At 45.6% G+C, this 20,191-nt stretch overlaps 1 protein-coding gene across 12 annotated transcripts in view; it reads right to left on the bottom strand.

Moving 5' to 3' along the window:
• RPH3A (rabphilin 3A) overlaps positions 1–20,191 on the bottom strand; it is a 320,776-nt gene that overhangs the window by 29,115 nt on the left and 271,470 nt on the right. For 11 of the 12 annotated variants that reach the window (XM_054663620.2, XM_054663617.2, XM_063786060.1 and 8 more), the window contains 5 exons: positions 6,828–6,957; positions 5,531–5,614; positions 3,780–3,945; positions 2,578–2,616; positions 2,336–2,482 (listed from right to left, as the gene is read on the bottom strand). In XM_054663620.2, coding sequence (XP_054519595.1) covers positions 2,336–2,482; positions 2,578–2,616; positions 3,780–3,945; positions 5,531–5,614; positions 6,828–6,957 — 566 coding nt within the window. Of the gene's footprint in view, positions 1–2,326; positions 2,483–2,577; positions 2,617–3,779; positions 3,946–5,530; positions 5,615–6,827; positions 6,958–20,191 lie in introns of all 12 variants that reach the window. The other variant, XM_054663613.2, reaches the window with a different exon arrangement.

Raw genomic sequence — 20,191 nt, 5'->3', positions numbered from 1 at the left:
ATGTGTTCAAAGGACTTGAATAGCTGTGTCTCCAGGGAAAATATCCAAATGGCCAAAAGCACATGAAAAGATGCTCAGTATCACTAATCATAGGGAAATGCAAGTCAAAACCACAAGGAGATGCCACTTCACACCATTGGGATGACTATTATTAAAAACAAAAACAAAATCCAGAGAATAACGAATATTGGTGAGGACATGGAGAAATGAGAACCCTTTTGCATTGTTGGTGGGAATCTAAAAATGTCTCAGCCACCATGGAAAACAGAATGGTGGTTCCTCAAAAAATTAAACACAGAATTACCATATGATCCAGCAACTTCACTTATAGGTATATACTCAAAAGAACAGAGTGCAACAGATATTTGTATGTCAGGTGCACAATGACATCATTTACAACAGCTAAAAGGTTGATGGGTGAATGGATAAACAGAATGTAGTATATATAATATATATATACACACACACCACTATATATATGTATATATACATGTATATACATATACACCACTATATATAGTATGTGCACTGTGTGTATATACTCTATATGTATATAATGTATAACGTATACTATATATTGTATATTATATTTTATATTATATATACTATGTTTCTATATATTCTACTGTATATATACGTATACTATCTTATGTGTGTGTGTATATATATATTCACTATATAAATACACAATAGAATATTGTGTATTCTTAATTTATGCCCAGTGTTCCATTATTGGAATGCTAAGCTTGTAGGAGTTATTTATATCCTACTGCTCAAAGTCACCGTCAAGGTCTGGTTCTTCACACAAAAATATTGCAACCTCCAGCATAATGGGTTAAAAAGGAAAGAAATTCTGACACATGCTACAACACGGGTGAACCTTGAAGACATTATGCTAGGTGGAATAAGCCAGTCATGAAAGGACAAATTCTGTATTATTCTACTGATACGCAGTACCTAGAGTAGTCAAAACCATAGATACAGAATCAAGAAGAGTAGTTACCAGGGGCTGGGCAGAGAGGAGTGTGGAATTATTTAATGGATACAAAGTTTCAGTTTGTAATGACAAAAAAGTTCTGCAGATGGAGAGTGGCATGGTTGTGTAACCGTGTGAATGTACTTTACACCACTGAATTGTACACATGAAAATGGTTAAAATGGTAGATTTTATGTTATATATATTTTACAACAATTAAAAAATAATTTTAAAAGGCATTGCCAAAAGAAACTTTACCTCTCTGGAAGAGAAAAGAAAAAGTACAGGCTTTGAGATTGGACATACAGGGAATTAATTCTCATTCTAACCAATTATCAGTTGTGCGACCTAAGGCAAGTAGCATCGCCTCTCTGAGGCTCAGTTTCTCCATTCTGTAAAATGCGAATAACAGAAGTCTCATACGTGGATTTTGGAGTTGTGGCAAACATTAAATGAGATAATGTATGTAAAAGAACTTGAGACGGCATTTGGCACATAGTAAACACTCTATAAATACTTCCTGATGTTGAGGATCTGAGAAGTTCCTCTTTCTCTGTTCATCTGAACCATAGGGTCATTGTCGGGGGGAGGTCTGGGCAGATTATGAAGCACAAGGTACGTGCCCAGCTCTGTTGCCAATAAGAGGAAGTGAAGTGCTAAGCTACAAACACACAATTCAGGAAGAGAAGGCCAGATGTCAACATGGGACATAAATATTCAGCCAGTCTGACTTAGACCCAGACACAGCCCCTTCCTGCAAAAGAAATGAAGCCGCTTTGAGGTCTCAGACAAGGGGCTATGGAACAAAGATGTTCCAATATGGTAGACATTTCCTTCAAAGTCCTGTGCTCCATGACTCCTACCAATGGGCACTCTTACCAAATAAACCCACCAAGAGTGAGGCCAGGAATGTGAGGTACCCAATACGAGCACATGTCAGTGACATCCTGGCCATGCTGACCTATGCCATATGCCCAGACAGCAGAGGCCGTTGCCAAGGGTAGACTTGGAGAGATCTTTGAGAGTGAAGCATCCTTACTTTGTTCGAAGCCTAGGGGCATTTTTCCCCCAGGGTTTTTTTTTTTTTGAGGCGGGGACAAAAAAAAATCATGTTTTCTGACATATGGTATTACTGCAAGAAAAGGATCTAACCAAAATTATGGATGTCTAGAGCCAGAATTGTTTCTGAATCCTGTCTTTCCTCTACCATAGACTAAAACCAGTATCTGGAATAGAACACGGCACACAGTAGGACTCAATAAATGCTGCCTAAGTAAATGAATAAAAACACAGTTCCCCTCATTCTTTTTGAGTCTCCCTATCCAGAGAACTGTCTCTGGATTTGCCCACCTTGCTCACCTGCTGGGCTCCGGCTGGAGTCTCCAGCACCCCCACTGTGGTCCCAGCTCTCTGAATCCCGGCTAGATGAGCTCATTCGTGCCTCGGAGGCCCTGCGCACGGGAGGCCCATAGTTTCCTCGCCCGGGAGCAGAGGCCGGGTCAGGGCCTGGAAAGAAGAGCATGAATTGAGTAGAGAAAGGGCATCGAGGGAATTAGGTGAATTCGTGTCTCAAATGACAAAACAGAGTCAGCAGAACCCACCTGTCTTCTGACCCGGGCCCCTCCTATCTTCACTGTCACCTGGAGAAAGAAAACACAAATTATGAGGAGTACTGGTTTTCTGGTGTCTGGAAAACCGGTACTTAAGAAGCCTACAAAGGGGTTCATTGACTATTGCCTAAGAATATGTTTTAAAAATTAAAAGTCTTTCTCCCAACCTCCTCTTTGATCTAGCTCCTGTTTACAATTTCACATTTTTTTTTGCATGCACAAACACATACGCGCATACACAGGCTTTATAAAGAACAATTATGCTATACAGCCTTCTCAGCCTAGAAGAACTAGGAAGAAGGAGTATTTTAGTGGTGAAAACTGGGGACTCCTCAGGGATGCAATATATGTTGACAATTTGGTGATTCTCTGCAAGGAGTAGAAATTGCTCTTGCCTCGTCAGGAAGAAAACATTTGTTGAATGCCTCTTAGGTGGCAGGCATTGTGCTAAGTGCCTTGATAAGTTATCTTATGAAAAATGCTGTACCCTTCCTTTCAGAAGTACCGCCTGCACTCAATCTGGAATTGTCATTTAGTCCAGATTTTCTCACTTAGCATCAGTTGAAATTATTGCAAGGGCTTTATCTGGTCAGTCCTAGTGGTCTAGTCCAACTAAAATGTATTTTTACTATGGTTGCTTTTTAAAATTTTTACTGTTTTGCTTCTCCCTCTTAATCATTTTAATAATTAATCATAATACTTGGATAATAGTGATAATGTCAATAGTAGCAATTTAGTAGCAGTAATTTTCTTTTACTGATTTCCTTCTATTCATCTTTCACTTTTAATTAGTCCAAATCAGACTTGCTTATGGATAGTAGGAGAAATATCAGGGTCCAGGAAGGCCTTCTCAGCAAGCTGAGTATTCTCCCAGGCTCCAGTGTGATCTTGGTGGTGAAAGTCTCTCTCAGTTCCTAATTTTAATTTCCACCTCTTGTACACTAGATATGCCACCAGGGATGACAATGAAGCCTCTGGGCGGCTTGGCATTGCTGGAGAGTTCCCTGTGCTACCCTCTTGATAACAATTTATGGTGAACTCTGAAGGAGATATAGGAGTCCTAGACCCAAGTGCAGAAGCTGACCATGCAACAACTGGGTGGAAACACAGACATGATGTCAGGCCATCCCTCAGGTAGACCAGTTGGCTAAGATCTGTCCTTGGTCCTGAAAGAAGCAAATGTTTTGTCCTACCTCGAGCTGGAGCCCGGGCAGGGTGCTTGGGCTCAGGAGCAGGCTGTTCAGGGGCAGCAGGCTCACTGACAGGCTGCTGGGGCTTGGTCTTCTTTATAGGCATAGGCTGTGGGAGGACCTGTTTGGGGAAGCCTTTGAAGAACCACGCTCCAGAACGCTTCCACACCTTGGGGAGGAGAGACAGGGATTGAAGATGTGGCAGCCAAGCGTTGTTGCTCTTACCTTCATGAGTGCCCATTTTTATCTTTCCTCCTCATCCAAAGCACACTGACACAATAGCCAGCACACTTTTATTATTACTACAGAGCCCTGCACAATTCATATTTATTCAGCTCATCCACCCTGAAAACTCAGTAGAAAGGGCTTGAGTTTACCCATGAAGAAAGTGGAGTTTGGATGGAGAAAGTGGGATATCCAAAATCTTAAGGACTGGTCCAATAGTACACAGCTAGAGAATGGAAAAACAAGTGCTCAACTCCAAGTCTTCCATCTCTTAAATGTGGCATGCTCTCCACTACACTGGTTGTTGTGAAGAGGGTGATCTACCTACAACTTCCCCAAGACCTCTGGCCTTTCTCCTGGCCCTGTGGGTCAGAACAGAGCAGCACACCTAGGATGGTGTGTGAAACATCTTCCATTGCCCCGTCAGATTCATTCTCCACCCTGCTCTGTGCCCCAGGAGGCTGACCAGTATGGGCTGCACTAACTGGACTCCACCAAATAAACCTTGACCTCTGTCTTCAGGTTTAGTTGGTCAAGGAGAGCACCAGGGATTACAACAAAGCCTCTTGAAAGCTTGGATTGCTGAAGAGTTCTCTGGGCAAATAAAGAGTTTGTAGCAAAGAGGAGGGTGGGACTATGGTATTTATTTCCTTGGCTCCCCCCAACCCACTGCTAGTTGGACAGTGACTGCATTCCTGTTAGGCTACACCTATCTTCCTGTCTGGTAACCATTCCCTCCTCTATCTCTTCAGTCTTAGAAGGGGAAACAGCAAACCTGTTTTTGCTGGTGCTAGGGTGACTCGCCAACCCTTGCTGATTCCTCTTAGCTCTGCCCGGACCTTTGTCAATAACACCTTCATCAAGCCCTTGATTATCCTACTGAAGTGTGCCAATGCTTTCCTGCCAGGCCCCTGACAGAAACTGAGGAGAACATGGTTATTGAAACATGGTTTCAAAGGCAGGACTCTGCAGCAGTGGGTGGGGGATGAAGAAATTGGGAGAAGGAGAAAGGACTTAATTGGGGTAAGATGAGTAAGAAGCAGGACTGGGGAAGAGAAGGATGCCTGGGAGAAAGAAAGAGGACAAAGTAAAGAGAAATTGCCGAGAAAAGGGTGTGAAGATGTGAGAAATAACAAAATGAGGAATGGGGAGAAAAAAGCAGTAAGGATTAGAGGAAGAAAAGGGCTCATACAAGAGGAGAGTGTGAGGAAATAAAATGGAAATAAGAAATGGAATAGAGAGAGAGAAAGGAAAGATGTTGGGAAAGGAAGACCCATAAGGTGAGAAATGGGGTCAGAGAAAGAACAGAGGCCAGAGGGCGATGAACAGAGAGGGAAGAAGAGAGGATGGGAAGGAAGAAAAAAGTCACAGAAGCAGAGGAGGAGAAATAATTCATCCAAATACTCTGAGGTTGTTCTGTCAATGTTCACTGCTGAGCTGGGTCCTTTCATACAAACCTCTTAAGGCACCTCTTAAGCTGGCCAAGAAAGGAGGGTGATCTAGGCACCAGGTGGGACCAGGGCACTCACCTCCCTCTGCTCAATGCAGATTTTGCAGAGCCACACAGAATGCAGGCGGTTGTTGGTCTCCACTCCACACTTGGTGCAGACGTTCTGTGGATGAAACACAGCCAACACACTCAGATGAGCCATGCTCATGGGAGGCATGGCAATGTAGCCCCCCACTTTCTCTTGGTGGATGTAAAGAGGAAGAACTTGCTTCCATTTCTCCCACTTCCTTCTATGAGCAAGGCCAGTTAGAATAAAACTCCAATTTGAGTCTTGTTTCCAATAAGAACTTGAGTCATTCCCAAGCACTGGATGAAGGAATTCTTTAAGAGTCCCTGTGGGATCTGAATTTTCATCATCCACACCGGGGAGATCACTGACATACTTTTTTCTAAAGAGGAATGACCATATATCCATTTTTTATCTTAATTTATTTCCTCTTTATTTCCAAAACGGACCTGAGACAACCTAGACTATGACTAGAAGTTTAACTCCCCAAGGAGAAGAAAGTTATCTGAGAAAATCCCATGGCTGTGTGATGAAATACTGTATTTTTTATTGAATTTCCTGGAAGTTAAGACAATTAGGAAAACTTAATGGGTCACAAAATTCTCGCTATCGAGTTGACTGGCAAGTTTTTCAGAATAAACTTTTCGCAAGATTTCATTCTACATGTCAAATGTGACATCAAGCTGGAGATGATGACATTGTAGATGTCTCCAGCTGGGTTGTTCAACTGAACTCTTGGAGTCCGGCAGACCCCAGGACAGTTGTATCTTTGCTCCCAAACTGTCAAGTGCAGACAGTTTAAGGAAAGGTTAGAGGGTGAACAGAGTTCAGGAATACTCCCCTTTGAGAACAAATGCTTTGGAAGCCAAATGATTCTAACTTGGCTTTCTAAGTTTCTTGTATCAGAACCCAGGATACGAGAAAACTGAAAGCATTCCACATACACACAAGTATAAACATGTGCTTAGCATGCTCTTTAAACTGACACATAACTTGCTAAGGTACAACCAGGATATCTGCAGGCTCAATCATTGCTCATGTTCTGCCACAGGCTCCCTAGTTCACCCTGGATGGAGCTCAGCTCTAAGAGACAGAAGGCTCAGAGTGGCTTCCAGGGAGGAACCAGGATCAGGGTTACGTTGGAAGACAGTAGGGCATGGAAGCATCCCAGAAAAAAACCATATCCTGGCAAGTGATCTTCAGGATCCAAGCTCCACCCCCAAGACCCAGTGACCCCTACAGCTGGAGCCTAGGACTTTCCCCTCTGCAGGTGCTGCACAGGGAAGAAGGGAGAAGAGGATGATGATACCTTCTTACAGTCCTCACATACTACACAGGCAGAGCCCAGCATCCCCAGCTGTTCTCCACACAGTATGCAGCGGTTCACCCCATCCCCAGCCACGTTCTTCCTCATGTTTTCTAGGCGGTCCACCAGGCGTCTGGAAGCAGAGACAAGGTAAATAAGGACCTTGTAGGACTGGGGACCACCAGCATACCCCACAGTGTCAGGTTGATAGTCTTCACCTTCTTTGAGTCATACGCTGTTGTGCGTCTGATGACAGTTGTGAACTCTTCCCCAAGAAAAGGCACATGCACATAAAATTCTGACGCACTTTCAGAATACCAAAGACCTCCCTCCCACACCCCTCAAAGTCCCATCTATTCTACTGACTTTGGATTAAGAACCTTATCTAGTCCTTTCTATCTTCTGTCACCTCCTCCCAGAAACTGCCTTCTGAGCGCTAAATTTATTTAGGTCTATTTATCTGTCTCCATCATGCCTTTACTTGGATGTCTTCATAGGCATCTCAAACTTACCCTTTCAAACTCAACTTTTCATCTTGGCTGCTCTCCATCTCCAGCTCTAGCAAACCTGCTTCCCAGTCTTGGGAAATGTCACCACCATCTACATACTTGCTCAAACCAGAAACCCCGTGGCAGGGGGGTCTTCCTTGACCCCCTCCTCTCCTGACATTCAATGACCCAACCGAATTCTTTGGCTCCACCCCAGCCCAACTGAATTAGAAATTCTGCCCTGAAATTGTCAAGTACAGACAGTTTAAGGAAAGGGTAGAGGGTGAACAGAACGCAGGAAGACTCCCCTTTGAAAATGAATGTCCTGGAAGCTAAATGATTCTAATTTGGCTGGATAGAGATCCAGCAATCTGTATTTTATAAGTCCTCCAAGGTACCCTGATGCATGCTCAAGAATGGCTTTGAGAATCATTGCTCTAGTTACACTGATCTTTCAGTTTCAGTTCTGTCTGCCTCAGCATCAGAGCACATTCAGTTCCTTATGTAACAAACACACACATTTGTGATCTCTCTGTCTCTCTCTGTTGCATACACACACACTTTTATATTTTCCCTGCCTACAGTATCCATTTTTTTTTTTTTTTTTTGACAGAGTCTTGCTCTGTCACCCAGGCTGGAGTGCAGTGGCGCGATCTGGGCTCACTGCAACCTCTGCCTCCCGGGTTCAAGCAATTCTCCTGCCTCAGCCTCCTGAGTAGCTGGGACTACAGGCACACACTGCCATGCTGGGCTAATTTTTGTATTTTTAGTAGAGACTGGGTTTCACCATGTTGGCCAGGATTGTCTTGATCTCCTGACCTTGTGATCCACCTGCCTTGGCCTCCCAAAATGCTGGGATTACAGGCGTGAGCCCCTGCGCCTGGCCTGAGTGTCCTCATTCTTTAGAATAGCACTCCCTCTTGAGAGCCTCCTCTGACTACCAATTTTATTCACTCTACTAGCAACCTGGTACTTCCTCATAGCACTGGTCACCTTTGGAATTAACTATAGGGATTATCTGCATTAAATAATTAGCTGATTGTGAAACAATCTCTGGTTTGTTGCTGGGCTATGAGTTCCCCGGGGCCAGGCACCTTGTCTGTTCTGTTCCCTGCTGTGTGCCCAGTGCTGGATCAGTGCCTAGGCTGTAGTGAGGATTTGTATATGCTGGTTGAATCAATGAATGAACGAGAGCAGCTCACTCCCCACACATATATCTAGCAAAAGTAAGCACATTGAGTGTCAAGTCATGCATAATAACAGCTTACACTTCAGTAATACTCACTATATGCTTAGCATGGCATGAAGTGCATTGCCACCCACTTCCAGGAGGGAGGCACTACTATTTATGCCATTTTACAGGTGAAGAAAGTGGCACAGGGAAGTTAAATGACTTACCCAAGGTCACACAGCTAGGAAGTGGCAGAGCCAAAACTAGAACCCATAACTGGGCATGGTGGCTCACGCCTGTAATCCCAACACTTTGGGAGGCCAAGTTGTTGGATTACCTGAGGCCGGGAGTTCAAGACCAGGCTGACCAACATGGTGAAACCCCGTCTCTACTAAAAATACAAAAAAATTAGCTGGGCCTGGTGGTGTGCATCTGTAGTCCAAGTTACTTGAGAGGCTGAGGCAGGAGAACCGCTTGGACCCAGGAGGCGGAGGTTGCAGTGAGTTGAGATTGTGCCACTGCACTCCAGCCTGGGTGACAGAGCGAGACTCTGTCTCAAAAAAACAACAACAAAACCCCCTAGAACCCATGTTTCATACGCATGACCCTAGCACTTCTTAAGTTTAATATGCACGCAGATGACACGGGGATCTGTTAAAATGCAGATCCTGAAACACCAGGTCTGAGGTGGGGCCTGAGGTGCTACATTTCTAGAAAGCTCCCAGGTGGTGGCACATGATGCCACTGGTTTCAGACCACACACTGAATGACAACTGTGGTATCCTGTTTCCACTTCGGGTTTTTTTTGGGGGGGGTCACTTCCCACCAGCTTGAAGTCATCTCCTTGCCCATCCCTCAAATGAGGACTCCCTCCAGACACACAGCCAGTGAACCCAGATAGAGCTGGACCCCACCCACCCCTCCATGGGCTGGGTCCCAGCTGTGTACATACATGGCAGGGGAGAGCCGATGGGAGGGACTTGGGCGTCACAGCACCCAGAGGGCCCCTGGTAGCCCTGCCTGGCAGGCACTTAATGCTGACTCTCCCACGGCCCTCGTTGCTCCTGCCACACCCTCAGAGTGCTCCGAGTTACAATGCCATAAATAGCAGCTTGTCCCTTTGTGTTCCATTCGAGAGAGGTGCTGCCCTGCCCAGGGAAGAGCCAAAGGCAGCCTGCAGGCTCCGGAGCCTCCGCTGTGACCCAGATTGCACAGAACCGCTTGAGGAGGCACCATGCACAGAGCTGAAGGTAGCACGCTCTTCTCAATTCTTCCTCATTTTCCCCCCACCCACCCCATCTTCCCTAGAAGTTATTTCTATAGGATGATTGGAGGGGGCAGGAAGCAGGAACAAGCTCCCAGTCCATGGTCTCAGAACTCCTGTAATAGTAGCTGGTATTTACTGAGCACTTACTATGTACCAGGCACAGCTTTTTATTTAAATTTTATTTTCTCATTTTATTTATGTAGTGTTACTATTATTTTTAGAGATAGGGCCTTGCTCTGCCACCCAGGCCAGAGTGCAATGGTGTGATCACAGCTTATTGCAGCACTAACCTCCTGACTTCAAGTAGTCCTCCTGCCTGAGGCTCCCAAGTAGCTGGGACTACAGGCATGCGCAACCATGCCCGGCTAACTTTTTTTTAGGGGGTGGGGACTGAGTCTCACTCTGTGGCCCAGACTGAAGTGCAATGGTACGATCTCACATACCTGGCTAATTTTTAAAAATTTCTTTTGGAAAGATGGGGTCTCACTATGTTGCTTAGGCTGGTCTCAAACTCATGGTCTCAAATGATCCTCTTGCCTTAGCTTCCCAAAGCATTGGGATTACAGATGTGAGCCCTTCACAGGGATATCCTTTTTTTTTTTTTTTTTTTTTTTTTTTGAGACGGAGTCTTGCTCTGTCGCCCAGGCTGGAGTGCAGTGGTGCGATCTCGGCTCACTGCAAACTCCGCCTCCCAGGTTCACGCCATTCTCCTACCTCAGCCTCCCAAGTAGCTGGGACTACAGGCGCCCACCATCGCGCCTGGCTAATTTTTTGTATTTTTAGTAGAGACGGGGTTTCACTGTGCTACCCAGGATGGTCTCGATCTCCTGACCTCATGATCTGCCCAACTTGGCCTCCCAAAGTGCTGGGATTACAGGCGTGAGCCACTGCACCCAGCCGGGGATATTCTTAATGACTCCTCCCAGTTACACTAGAAGCTAAGGATTACTTTTGTTTCCATTTACTACATGAGAAAACGGAGACACAGAAAGATTAAGTGGTTTATGCCAGTTACACAGCTACGAAGTGGTGAAAGCTGGGACTCAGACCCAGGCAGTCGGCTCCCAAGTCCCTGTTCTCAGCTGCTACACCATGCTGCTGTGCACACAGCCACATGCCATGTACAGCCATGGGGATCACCTTGAACAGGCCAACCTCCACTCGATTTCCCTGCCTTTCCCTCACCAAGGGACCCTGAATCATTAGCAAGCACCAAGCTGCACATATGCAGTTACCCTGGCTGGTTCTAGCCCATCCACCTCTCACTGCCCGAGGTTGGGACAAGATACCCAACCAATGCTCCATCACTGTGTTTCCCCAAAGAACCCTCAACATGCGGTTGACAAATCTCGATTTTAGCCTGGACTTTTGCCTCTCTGGACTTCAGTTTGCTCATCTGGAAAATAGGAGGCATTGGGTTGCATCGGTGGTTGTCAAACTGTGCTTCATGGTACCCCGAGGGTTTCAGAGAGCCAGTTCAGGGGCCAACCTCTGTGGCAGCATGGTGGGAGAGAATTTGAGGGGTTACCACCCCTCATTCCATACAGAGCATGTCTGCATTGATCTCTTTTGTTTGTTTGGACTGTTGAATTAGATTTCCTTTAGAAAGTTGGTTCCACGGTTTTAAAAAAACAGTTTGAAGTTGACTAGAGCTGTTAAACATCAGGATGCCTTTCAATGCCATAGAATTATAAAATTTTATGAGACAACGAAGTGGGCTCATGGAGGCGGGGGATGGCAGTTGCATGGGGACATTTTTCTTGTACACAGTTGCTCCCAACTATTTTCACCTTCATCAACTGCCTTAGTCAGAAAATAGATTGTGTTCTTCTCACTCTACCATTGGGGGTCTCAGAACACAGAGAGAGTGGGCCGCTTGCCTGGGTCACTCAGCCACAGCTAGAATCTAGTTCTCTGCTTCAGTCAATCATCTTTGCTTTCCATGAATCCCCACAGCCTCCTGCCTCATGTTGAGCTTTGCCAAAGCAGCTCAGGAAGAGGGCGTGGGACAAATCCAATTCTAAACCGCAGTGTGCTTTAAGGAAACTTAAAAGGGTTTTCTGCCTCTTCCTGGAAAATGAAGGCTGTGGACTTGCCCGTCACTTGCAAACCCACACTGCAGCCTCCCCACCTAGTGCCTGCTCCTTTCACCATTAACTCCTGGACGCCAAAAGGCCTCATGAACACACGTTATTCAGGGAGTGTCTCATTAGCTCCAATCAGCAGCAGCAAATGGCACAGAAATGCAACAGAATTAAGATCATTACTCAGATGTCTCAGCTCAGGGACCCTCATTATCCATGAATTTAATACAGACCAATAAAGAGGATGCGTGTGAGGTGGGGACACGCAGATCTTCCTTCTCCCTGAGAAGATTGAGAATGAGCAGGGAGCTTCCTGCAGCCTGCCTGCAGCTCAGATGCTGGAGCCACAACATGGAAGACCCCAACAGCTTAAGACTTTAAACTAGGAAATAAAACTTTGCAAAAAGCCAAGTCAAAATTGGGTCATGGTGGACCATGTGTCACAAGTGGGTCTTTATCCTGGTGATAAAACATTTCAGCATCTTCACCCCAGAAGAAAGATGTGTTTTTACCAGTCTTGGCAGGGAAGCCCTAGATGTGTATGGGAGACGCTCTCTACCCTCACTGCATGACAATCAGCCAGTGTTAAGAAAAACGCCAGTGCCCGGCCCTGACTCTAAACCTTCTCAGCTATGGATCTAATTCTGCCTGGATATCAGAATTTAAGCATGAAGTCCTGTTGAGAGCCACTGTGTGGGGGGAATGTTCCCAAAATGTATGGTCTATCTAGATCACCTGGGGAGAATGTTCAATATTCAGAGAATAATTCTACGGGGTTGGGGGAGGCCTAGGAACCTGCATTTTAAAGCGGCTCCCTGTTTGAATCTGCTGGTGAATTCCTGGCTACACTTTAAGAAACAGGAAAGGAGGTGGTGAGACACATCCCATGGAAACACGCTCTTCTTGCTGTGTTAAGTGGGAAAAAAGCAAAAACCCAGAGTGCAGGATTGTGAACAGGGTGTGAGTTTGGGTTTGAAATGTGCTCACCTGAATATCTCCATTGTGTGCACTCAAATATGTATATATACATCAGGAAGGAAACACACCAAGATATTCACAGCGATAATCACCAGGCAGTGAGGGGTTATGGGTAATTTTTACTTCCCTCTTTAATGCACCCAACTAGCTGGACTCCTCTATACTTTCTTGACTTTCTTAAAATGAACATGTATTATTTTTACATCAGAGAAGAAAGTGCATTTTTGAAGATCATGTGGCCGATGGTTAAAAGCCACGGGTTTGAATCCTACCTCTTTTCCAGTCAATGACCTTGAAAAAACCTCTTCTAATAAGAGGGGTTAGATGAGCTGCAGCTCAAGTTTCCTCTCATGTGCAGCATTCCGGATTCTCAGATCCTGAGACAGAAACATTGAGATTTCTCCTCTTTTTTTTGAAATGGAAGGACCCTTGATGACTAAGAGTAGACCCTGTCTGCATTGACTGCCTGGTGTTATTTGCCTGCCTGGTTTTGTTTACCTATCTAATGTCTCCATCCCTTTCTCTCACATTAAGTGCCCAATTAGCTGAACCCTGTAAGTGGCTGACACTCACTACTATGTCTTTACATGCCTGATTAACTTTATGATGACTACTCACACCTGACATCCTGGGACCATCCATCACCAGGCTGGGTGCTTAAGGTGAGTTGTTGGTTACTCAGTGAAGTCAGGTGGGCACATCCCAATTCCCAGGATACTCCCAGAGGCACCAGGAGTATGTCCCCTCCTCTGGGCACCAACGGATGGCCTCTGGAGGTGGTGGGAAGCAGGTTCCCAACGTGGTCTGGCCTTGCCATCCCAATGGAGGCAGGTGGGCTATTCACTCACTTGACAAACATGTATAGAGTACCTACTATGTGCCAAGTAGACAGTGAGGATCCAACGGTAGCAAAACAACAAGATCACTGCCCTCATGGAGCTGGCGTTCAAGTGAGAGATCGGACATTGTTTAAAAAATCATGCAAATTGCCATAATCATCATAAGTCACCTGAAGGACAAGTATGAGAAGCTATGAGAACTCACAAGAGAGAGACAGGAACAGTCAGGACAGGTCCTCAGAGAAACCAGGGAATAGCATGTGCGAAGGAAGTGAGAGGTGCTCAGCATGGCTGGGAGGCTGAATGGTGGGAGATGAGGCTGGAGAGATGGCAGGGACCACTCCATGCAGGGTCTTGTATTGAAGACTGATGGGACTGCATGCAAGGGCTTTCAGTGGAGGAGACCCAACTTCACCCCCACCCGCCTTTTTTTTCTTTTTCTTTTCTTTTTTTTTTTTTTTTTTTGAGACAGGGTCTGACTCTGTCACCCAGGCTGGAGTGCAGTGGCTTGATCATAGCTGGCTGCAGCCTCAAACTCCTGGGCTCAAGCAAACTTCCCACCTCAGCCTTTCAAGTAGTTGTGACTCCAGGTGCGTGCCACTACGTCCAGCTATTATTTTTTATAGAGATGAGGTCTCACTATATTGCTCAGGCTCGTCTTGAATTCCCGGGCTCAATCAAGCAATCCTCCCACCAAAGCCTCCCAAAGTGCTGGCATTACAGGTATGAGACACTACACCCAGTCCCATTTAGAGACAACACTTCGACAGATGAATGGAGCCCTTGGGAGGCTCAGTGCAGTGAGAGTTTCAGATGCTGCGGCTGTTCCAGGTAGAATGAAGCAGGCAGGTTTCTGGTCTTTCTGTACACATGCAGCTGAGCAAGTCTTTTGAAACTACAAGGTTGGTCCAAATGGGTCTAACTCAGTGGTGGTAAAAGAGCATATCAGGAGGGCCACAAAATGCCATTGCATGCCAGCAGGTTTCAAGGAATCACTCTCTATTAGCTTTCTGTGGCTGCTGGAACAAATTATCACAACTTTGGGGCTTAAATCATGTACATGTATCTTAACAGCTCTAGAGGTCAAGGCTAAAGTGGAGGCATTGACAGGGCTTCATTCCTTCTGGAGGCTCTAGGAGAGAATCTGTTCCCAGGCCTTTTCCAGTTTCTAGAAGTCAGCTGCATTCTTTGGCTCATGGCCCCTTCCTCCATTTTCAAAACCAGCAGTAGGGCATCTTTTAATCTCTCCGTGACTCTGACCTTCCTGTTCCCTCTCATAGGAAACCCTTGTTTCCTATGGGGTCCATCTGGATAATCCAGGATAATCTCCCCATCTCAAGATTCATAACTATCACATCTGCAAAGACCCTTTTGCCACTGGAGGTAACATATGCACAAGCTCCAGGGATTGGGATGTGAACATTTTGGGGGAGGCCATTGTTTTGCCTGCCACGCCCACATTTTTGCCCCATCAGTCACCAGAGCCTGATTTGGGTCTGAATCCAACTTTAGCTCTCCTCTGCAGAACAATTCCTCCCTGACTGGCTGTGGATGTCAGGCAAGCCAAGCTTTTGACTCTGTGAGGTTCCGGTCACTTTCTTCAGGTGTTTACATGCAGCCCCAAGAAAGCGTAGACTCCCGATACACAGGCATGCCAACACAGACACAGGCATGCCAACACAGACACAGACACACACACACACACACACACACCCCTGCAGATGTGCTCACTTTCAGGATTTAGTAGGAAGCAGTTATGACGCAGGGGTTGGGGTGCCAATTCTGGAGTGAGCTTGCCTGGCCCTATATCTGGACTTTGCCGCTTCCCAGCTCTGTGACCCCAGGAAAGCTCCTTAACCTTTCCGAGCTTCAATTTCTTTATCTGTAAATTAGGGAAATAAAGCCCTTACCTCCTAGGATTGTTGCAAAGATAAAATGAGATAGTGTTTGTAAAATGCCCAGAACACGGTAACTATTCAGTAATGGTTGCTGCTAGTGATTTATTCTGAAAATTTGTGGCTTTTATACATCCCTGTACTCATATTTTTTCTGGGTAACCAGGATGCTATCATCTGCCTGCGAAGTCTGTCTTTCTAAAGCTTTTAAAGGGGCTACATTGATTAGAAATTTATAGGACTCAAGTGCCTATCTATCTCTAAACACACACACACACAGATGACACATGCACCCACACATATATATCCACAGGCACGCCTGTAGAGGCATGTGTACATATGGCTATGAGTACACACACACACACATGCACATGTATGATCAGAACCTACATGCAAGAATACACTTTTACATGCATGTCTGTACACACTGTGCTCTTACAGAGAGATCAGATCCAGTCAGTTGCCTTCTTCGAGTAAGGTCATAAGCTCAGTGGAGGACCGACCTCTGCTTATTTCTGATGCTCAGCCTCCCACAAAAAGCCCAAACTGACCTCAGAAACATTCAAGTAACTACTTTTGAGCTTTCCCGTACTGCTGCAACATCTTGATGCATGTCGAGGAAAAGGTTAATGGATGTACAACTGTCCCAGAAAGTAGGCTTCATGTGGTGTGCAGCAGAGCCTGGGAGAGACACCCTGCACCCTTCTTGCCCCAGTGTGATGGGTTTATGTGCCAGTCTCTGAATCAGCAGAGGAAATGGCCAAAAGCTGGGGCTCCACCAACCGATGGGATGCAGCCAGAGCAGCTGCCTTTAGAAGCAGTGGCTGACCATGATTTCACCATTCAGAAAAACGCAGCAAAGTGGGAGAGTGGGTACGATGTCATGTTGCCCCTCTCTGTCTCTCTCTGATTTTTGCCTCTTTCTCTGTCTTTCTGTCTTTCTCTCTCTCTCTCTGTCTCTCACACACACACACCACACACCACGCACCACACCATCAATTCCAGAATCCCCGCTCGCTCTTCACCTCACCCTAATTGCCAAGTAGGGGATATTACTGTTGAGTTTATTAAAGTTGGCACTTTCTGAAGTCAAAATTGGACCATCTGCTGGGAATGGGGAAATGGCTGCTCTGATGAGGGCTGGCCTGAGGCTCTAATGCCAGGGTCTCTCAGGAACCTGTCCTTAAATGACTGAGCTGCTCCATCAGGAAGACACACGCTGGCATGCAGGGCATGTGCATTTCAGACTCATTAATTCTCCCTGTTGTTTGTTACTGTCACCACCTGGGGAGCTCTAGATCTCAATCTGTCTCCTTGAGGGATTGGTGAATGGGATTCCCGCCTGGGCCTCAGCACTTTGGGGAAGGAGGTCACCTCGGTTCAGAGTTGGAGACGAGGGAGCCAAGAGAGAAAGACCACTGGAGGGCTCAGCTGGGCTAGTGCAGTCCATGCTGGGCAAGGTGCTGTGTCATGACAAACCCGGGAACAGCAATAGTTGTGGTTGTTGTTTCTGAGTGCTCACTGTGCCAGGTGCTATGCTAAGTACTCTATATGCATTGTTTTCCTTAAGCCATCAACAATCTGGGAGAGAAGCTCTATTATTCACTCCCATTTTACAGATGGGGAAACCAAGGCACACAGATAGGAACTCACTTGCCCAAGTGTACACAGCTCAAGGGTGGAAGAGCTGGATTTGGAAGTTAGGTCCAGCTGCCCAGAGGCTAGAAGAATGAAATCTTTGTTTCATGTCAGTGCTTATGGTTGGGGTTCTTTCTGACCCTTCTCCCTGCCCTTTCCTGTCATGGAAAATAGAGTTGGGAGAATGTGGTGCTGAGGCCTGAAGGGGACAAGGATCACTGTGGTAAAGAGGAATGAACTGTTCAACTGAATGAAGAAACATATGAAACGATCAATTAACTTCAATAAATGTTTGAGATACCCTGTAATTATTGACTTCTCTGAATCCCCGAAATCATCCATCAATTGCCTTTCCCACCTGTACTCTCCAAAAGCAATAGGATAAAGTGAAAAGACAGATTCAAGTTCAAAGTCTGGTTTGGCCACATAAAGGCTGTGTGCCTCTGGGCAAGTGGCTTAACTTCCCTGAGCTTCGGTTTACTCAGCTGTAAAGCAGAGATGATTGTCTGTCTCTCAGTGAGGACATTATGAGGATTAAATGAAATATATGATATTTAAAAGTTCCTAGCACAGGGCTTGGAGATAAATATTTGTTTCTCTACGGAATAGCAGAATAGGAGCCTAATTCTGGAGCCAGCCAGCCCGGATTCATAATCCCGGTCCCCACCACTTATTAACTGTGTGACTCTGGGCAAGCTGCTAAACCTCTCTGTTCTTCAGTTTCCTCATCTGTGAAATGGGAATGATTGTAATATGTTCTATTGCATAGGATTCCTGTGAAGTTTACATAAATGAATCTACATAAAGCTCTGAGCACAGTGCTGGCACATGATGCCAATAAGGGTTGTCTGTTGTGATTATTTTGCTAGAAGTTGAGTTATTATTGCAAGAAAAATCACAGTCCATTTCATCTCCCATTCCTTCTCCACCAACAAAAGGGCTAGAGCAGTGGTTCTCAACAGAGGGTGACTTTGCCCCTCGGGGACACTGAGCAGTGTCTGGAGACATTTTTAGTTGTTGCAACTGGGTAGGGAGTTAAACCAGGCATCTTAGAGGGTAGAGACCAGAGATGCTGCTGAACAGTCTACAATGCACAAAACAGCCCCCACACAAAGAATTATCTGTCCCAAAACATAAACAGTGCTGAACTTGAGAAGCCCTGAGCTAGAGGGATTTGAAGACTATCCCATCCAACTTCCCATTTTACAGATGAGGTCAGGGAGGCCACGAGGGACGCCGTAAGGGTAAAGTGATTTGATAAGCATCTTAGTTGGGTTTATGGTTCACTTAGTATGCATTATTCATTCAACATGTATTTGTTCTTTCTTTTATGGCAGGCATCGAGCTAATTAAGGAATCCAGAAAACTTCTATTTTGATCTTTTTTTTTTTTTTCTAGACAGTCTTGCTCTGTCACCCAGGCTGGAGTGCAGTGGTATGATCTAGGTGGCTCACTGTGACCTCTGCTTCCTGGGCTCAAGCAATTCTCCTGCCCCAGCCTCCCAAGTAAAAAAATCTTTGCTTTGCTATGAAAAAAGAAAAGTCCCCCAAATGTCTTGACTGGGTTAAGTCACTTTCCTTAATGTGTTGCATGTGGGTTTTTTGTTTTTGTTTTTTTTTTTTGAGACAGAGTCTCGCTCTGTCACCCAGGCTGGAGTGCAGTGTCACGATCTTGGCTCACTGTCACCTCTGCCTCCTGAGTTAAATGATTCATGTGCCTCAGCCTCCTGAGTAGCTGGAATTACAGGCATGCACCACCACACTCAGCTAATTTTTGTATTTTTAGTAGAGATGGGATTTCACCATGTTGGCCAGGCTGGTCTCAAACTCCTTGCCTCAAGTGATCCACCCGCCTCGGCCTCCCAAAGTGCTGGGATTACAGGCATGAGCCACTATGCCCAACCATATTTTCACCTTATACAAACAGATTCTATAACATATTAGGGCTAGCTGGACATTGGAAAAAGCACTGGTCCAATCCCTGAGAAAACTGAGGTACTACTCAATAATCCCCAACACTGGAGGGTTCAGAGTCCCCCCAAACTTGATAAAATCTATGTTTCTTGAGAAAAAAATGCACATAGACACATGCATAAATATGTTGATCATATCAGAATGCCCCCAAGTCCCTGACTCCCATCCATAGAATGTTTAAGACTTTAGGTTTAAATGCGGGAGAGGAGTCCTCCTTTAGAAAGAGGAGAGTATGACCTGGCTTATGGTTGGCTTGTCAAGCCATAGGACAGATGTCTGCCTAATTAGATAATTAGACATAGCAAGTTCCAGGCATTATTACTCACTTCTCCCTCTGTCCATATTTTGCCAAAAATATATGCCAAAAACACAGGGGAAGGTGGAATCAAGATGGGAAGGTGATGGGGGTGCGACAGATCCTGTCAACAACAAGTCTCTCTGACTTCCTCCTCCATCACGGCGTCTGGATGCCAAGGTTAGTGACAAATCCTAATTACTTTTTTGGGCCCATCTGTTTAGGGAAGCTGACCTCGAATGGAAGCCACCCAACTGCCAGTCCCTTCACAGGCAAGATATGTGAGCAAATGCCTTTGAGGGGCTCTGGACAGAGAGAAATATAATAAGGATAAAGAGGGCCTTACCGATGCCAGGGAGAGAGGTGGAAATGCAAACCAATTTTGGAGGCAAATGTCTAATTCCAAACTTAATACATTCTAAAAGTCCTGTGAGTAACCTAGGTGTGGCTTTGCAACTCACAAAGGGGCCCTTCTTTGCTCAGGAGAAGTGCTCAGCAGCCACGTGTGTCTAGCCTGGCACCTCTGGCCACTGCTGATAGGATGAGGGGCAGGCATCTAGGGCAAGCTAGGTCAATCAGAGTTCCTTCCCTAGGAATTTGGAATTTAGACTAAGAAGAGCTATAAAAACTGGGAGACTCTAGCTAGCGTGGCTATATTTTCTAATATATGGGATGAGAAGTAGGCCTTTTATGAGGCTAGGCTGTGTTCTTGTCCTCAGATCCCTGGAGATATCTCTGA

Source organism: Pan troglodytes, chromosome 10 (genome assembly GCF_028858775.2).
Source record: "Pan troglodytes isolate AG18354 chromosome 10, NHGRI_mPanTro3-v2.0_pri, whole genome shotgun sequence".
NCBI lineage: Eukaryota > Metazoa > Chordata > Mammalia > Primates > Hominidae > Pan > Pan troglodytes.
Note: the sequence above shows the minus strand (reverse complement) of the source record. Positions and strands in the feature narration are given on the sequence as shown.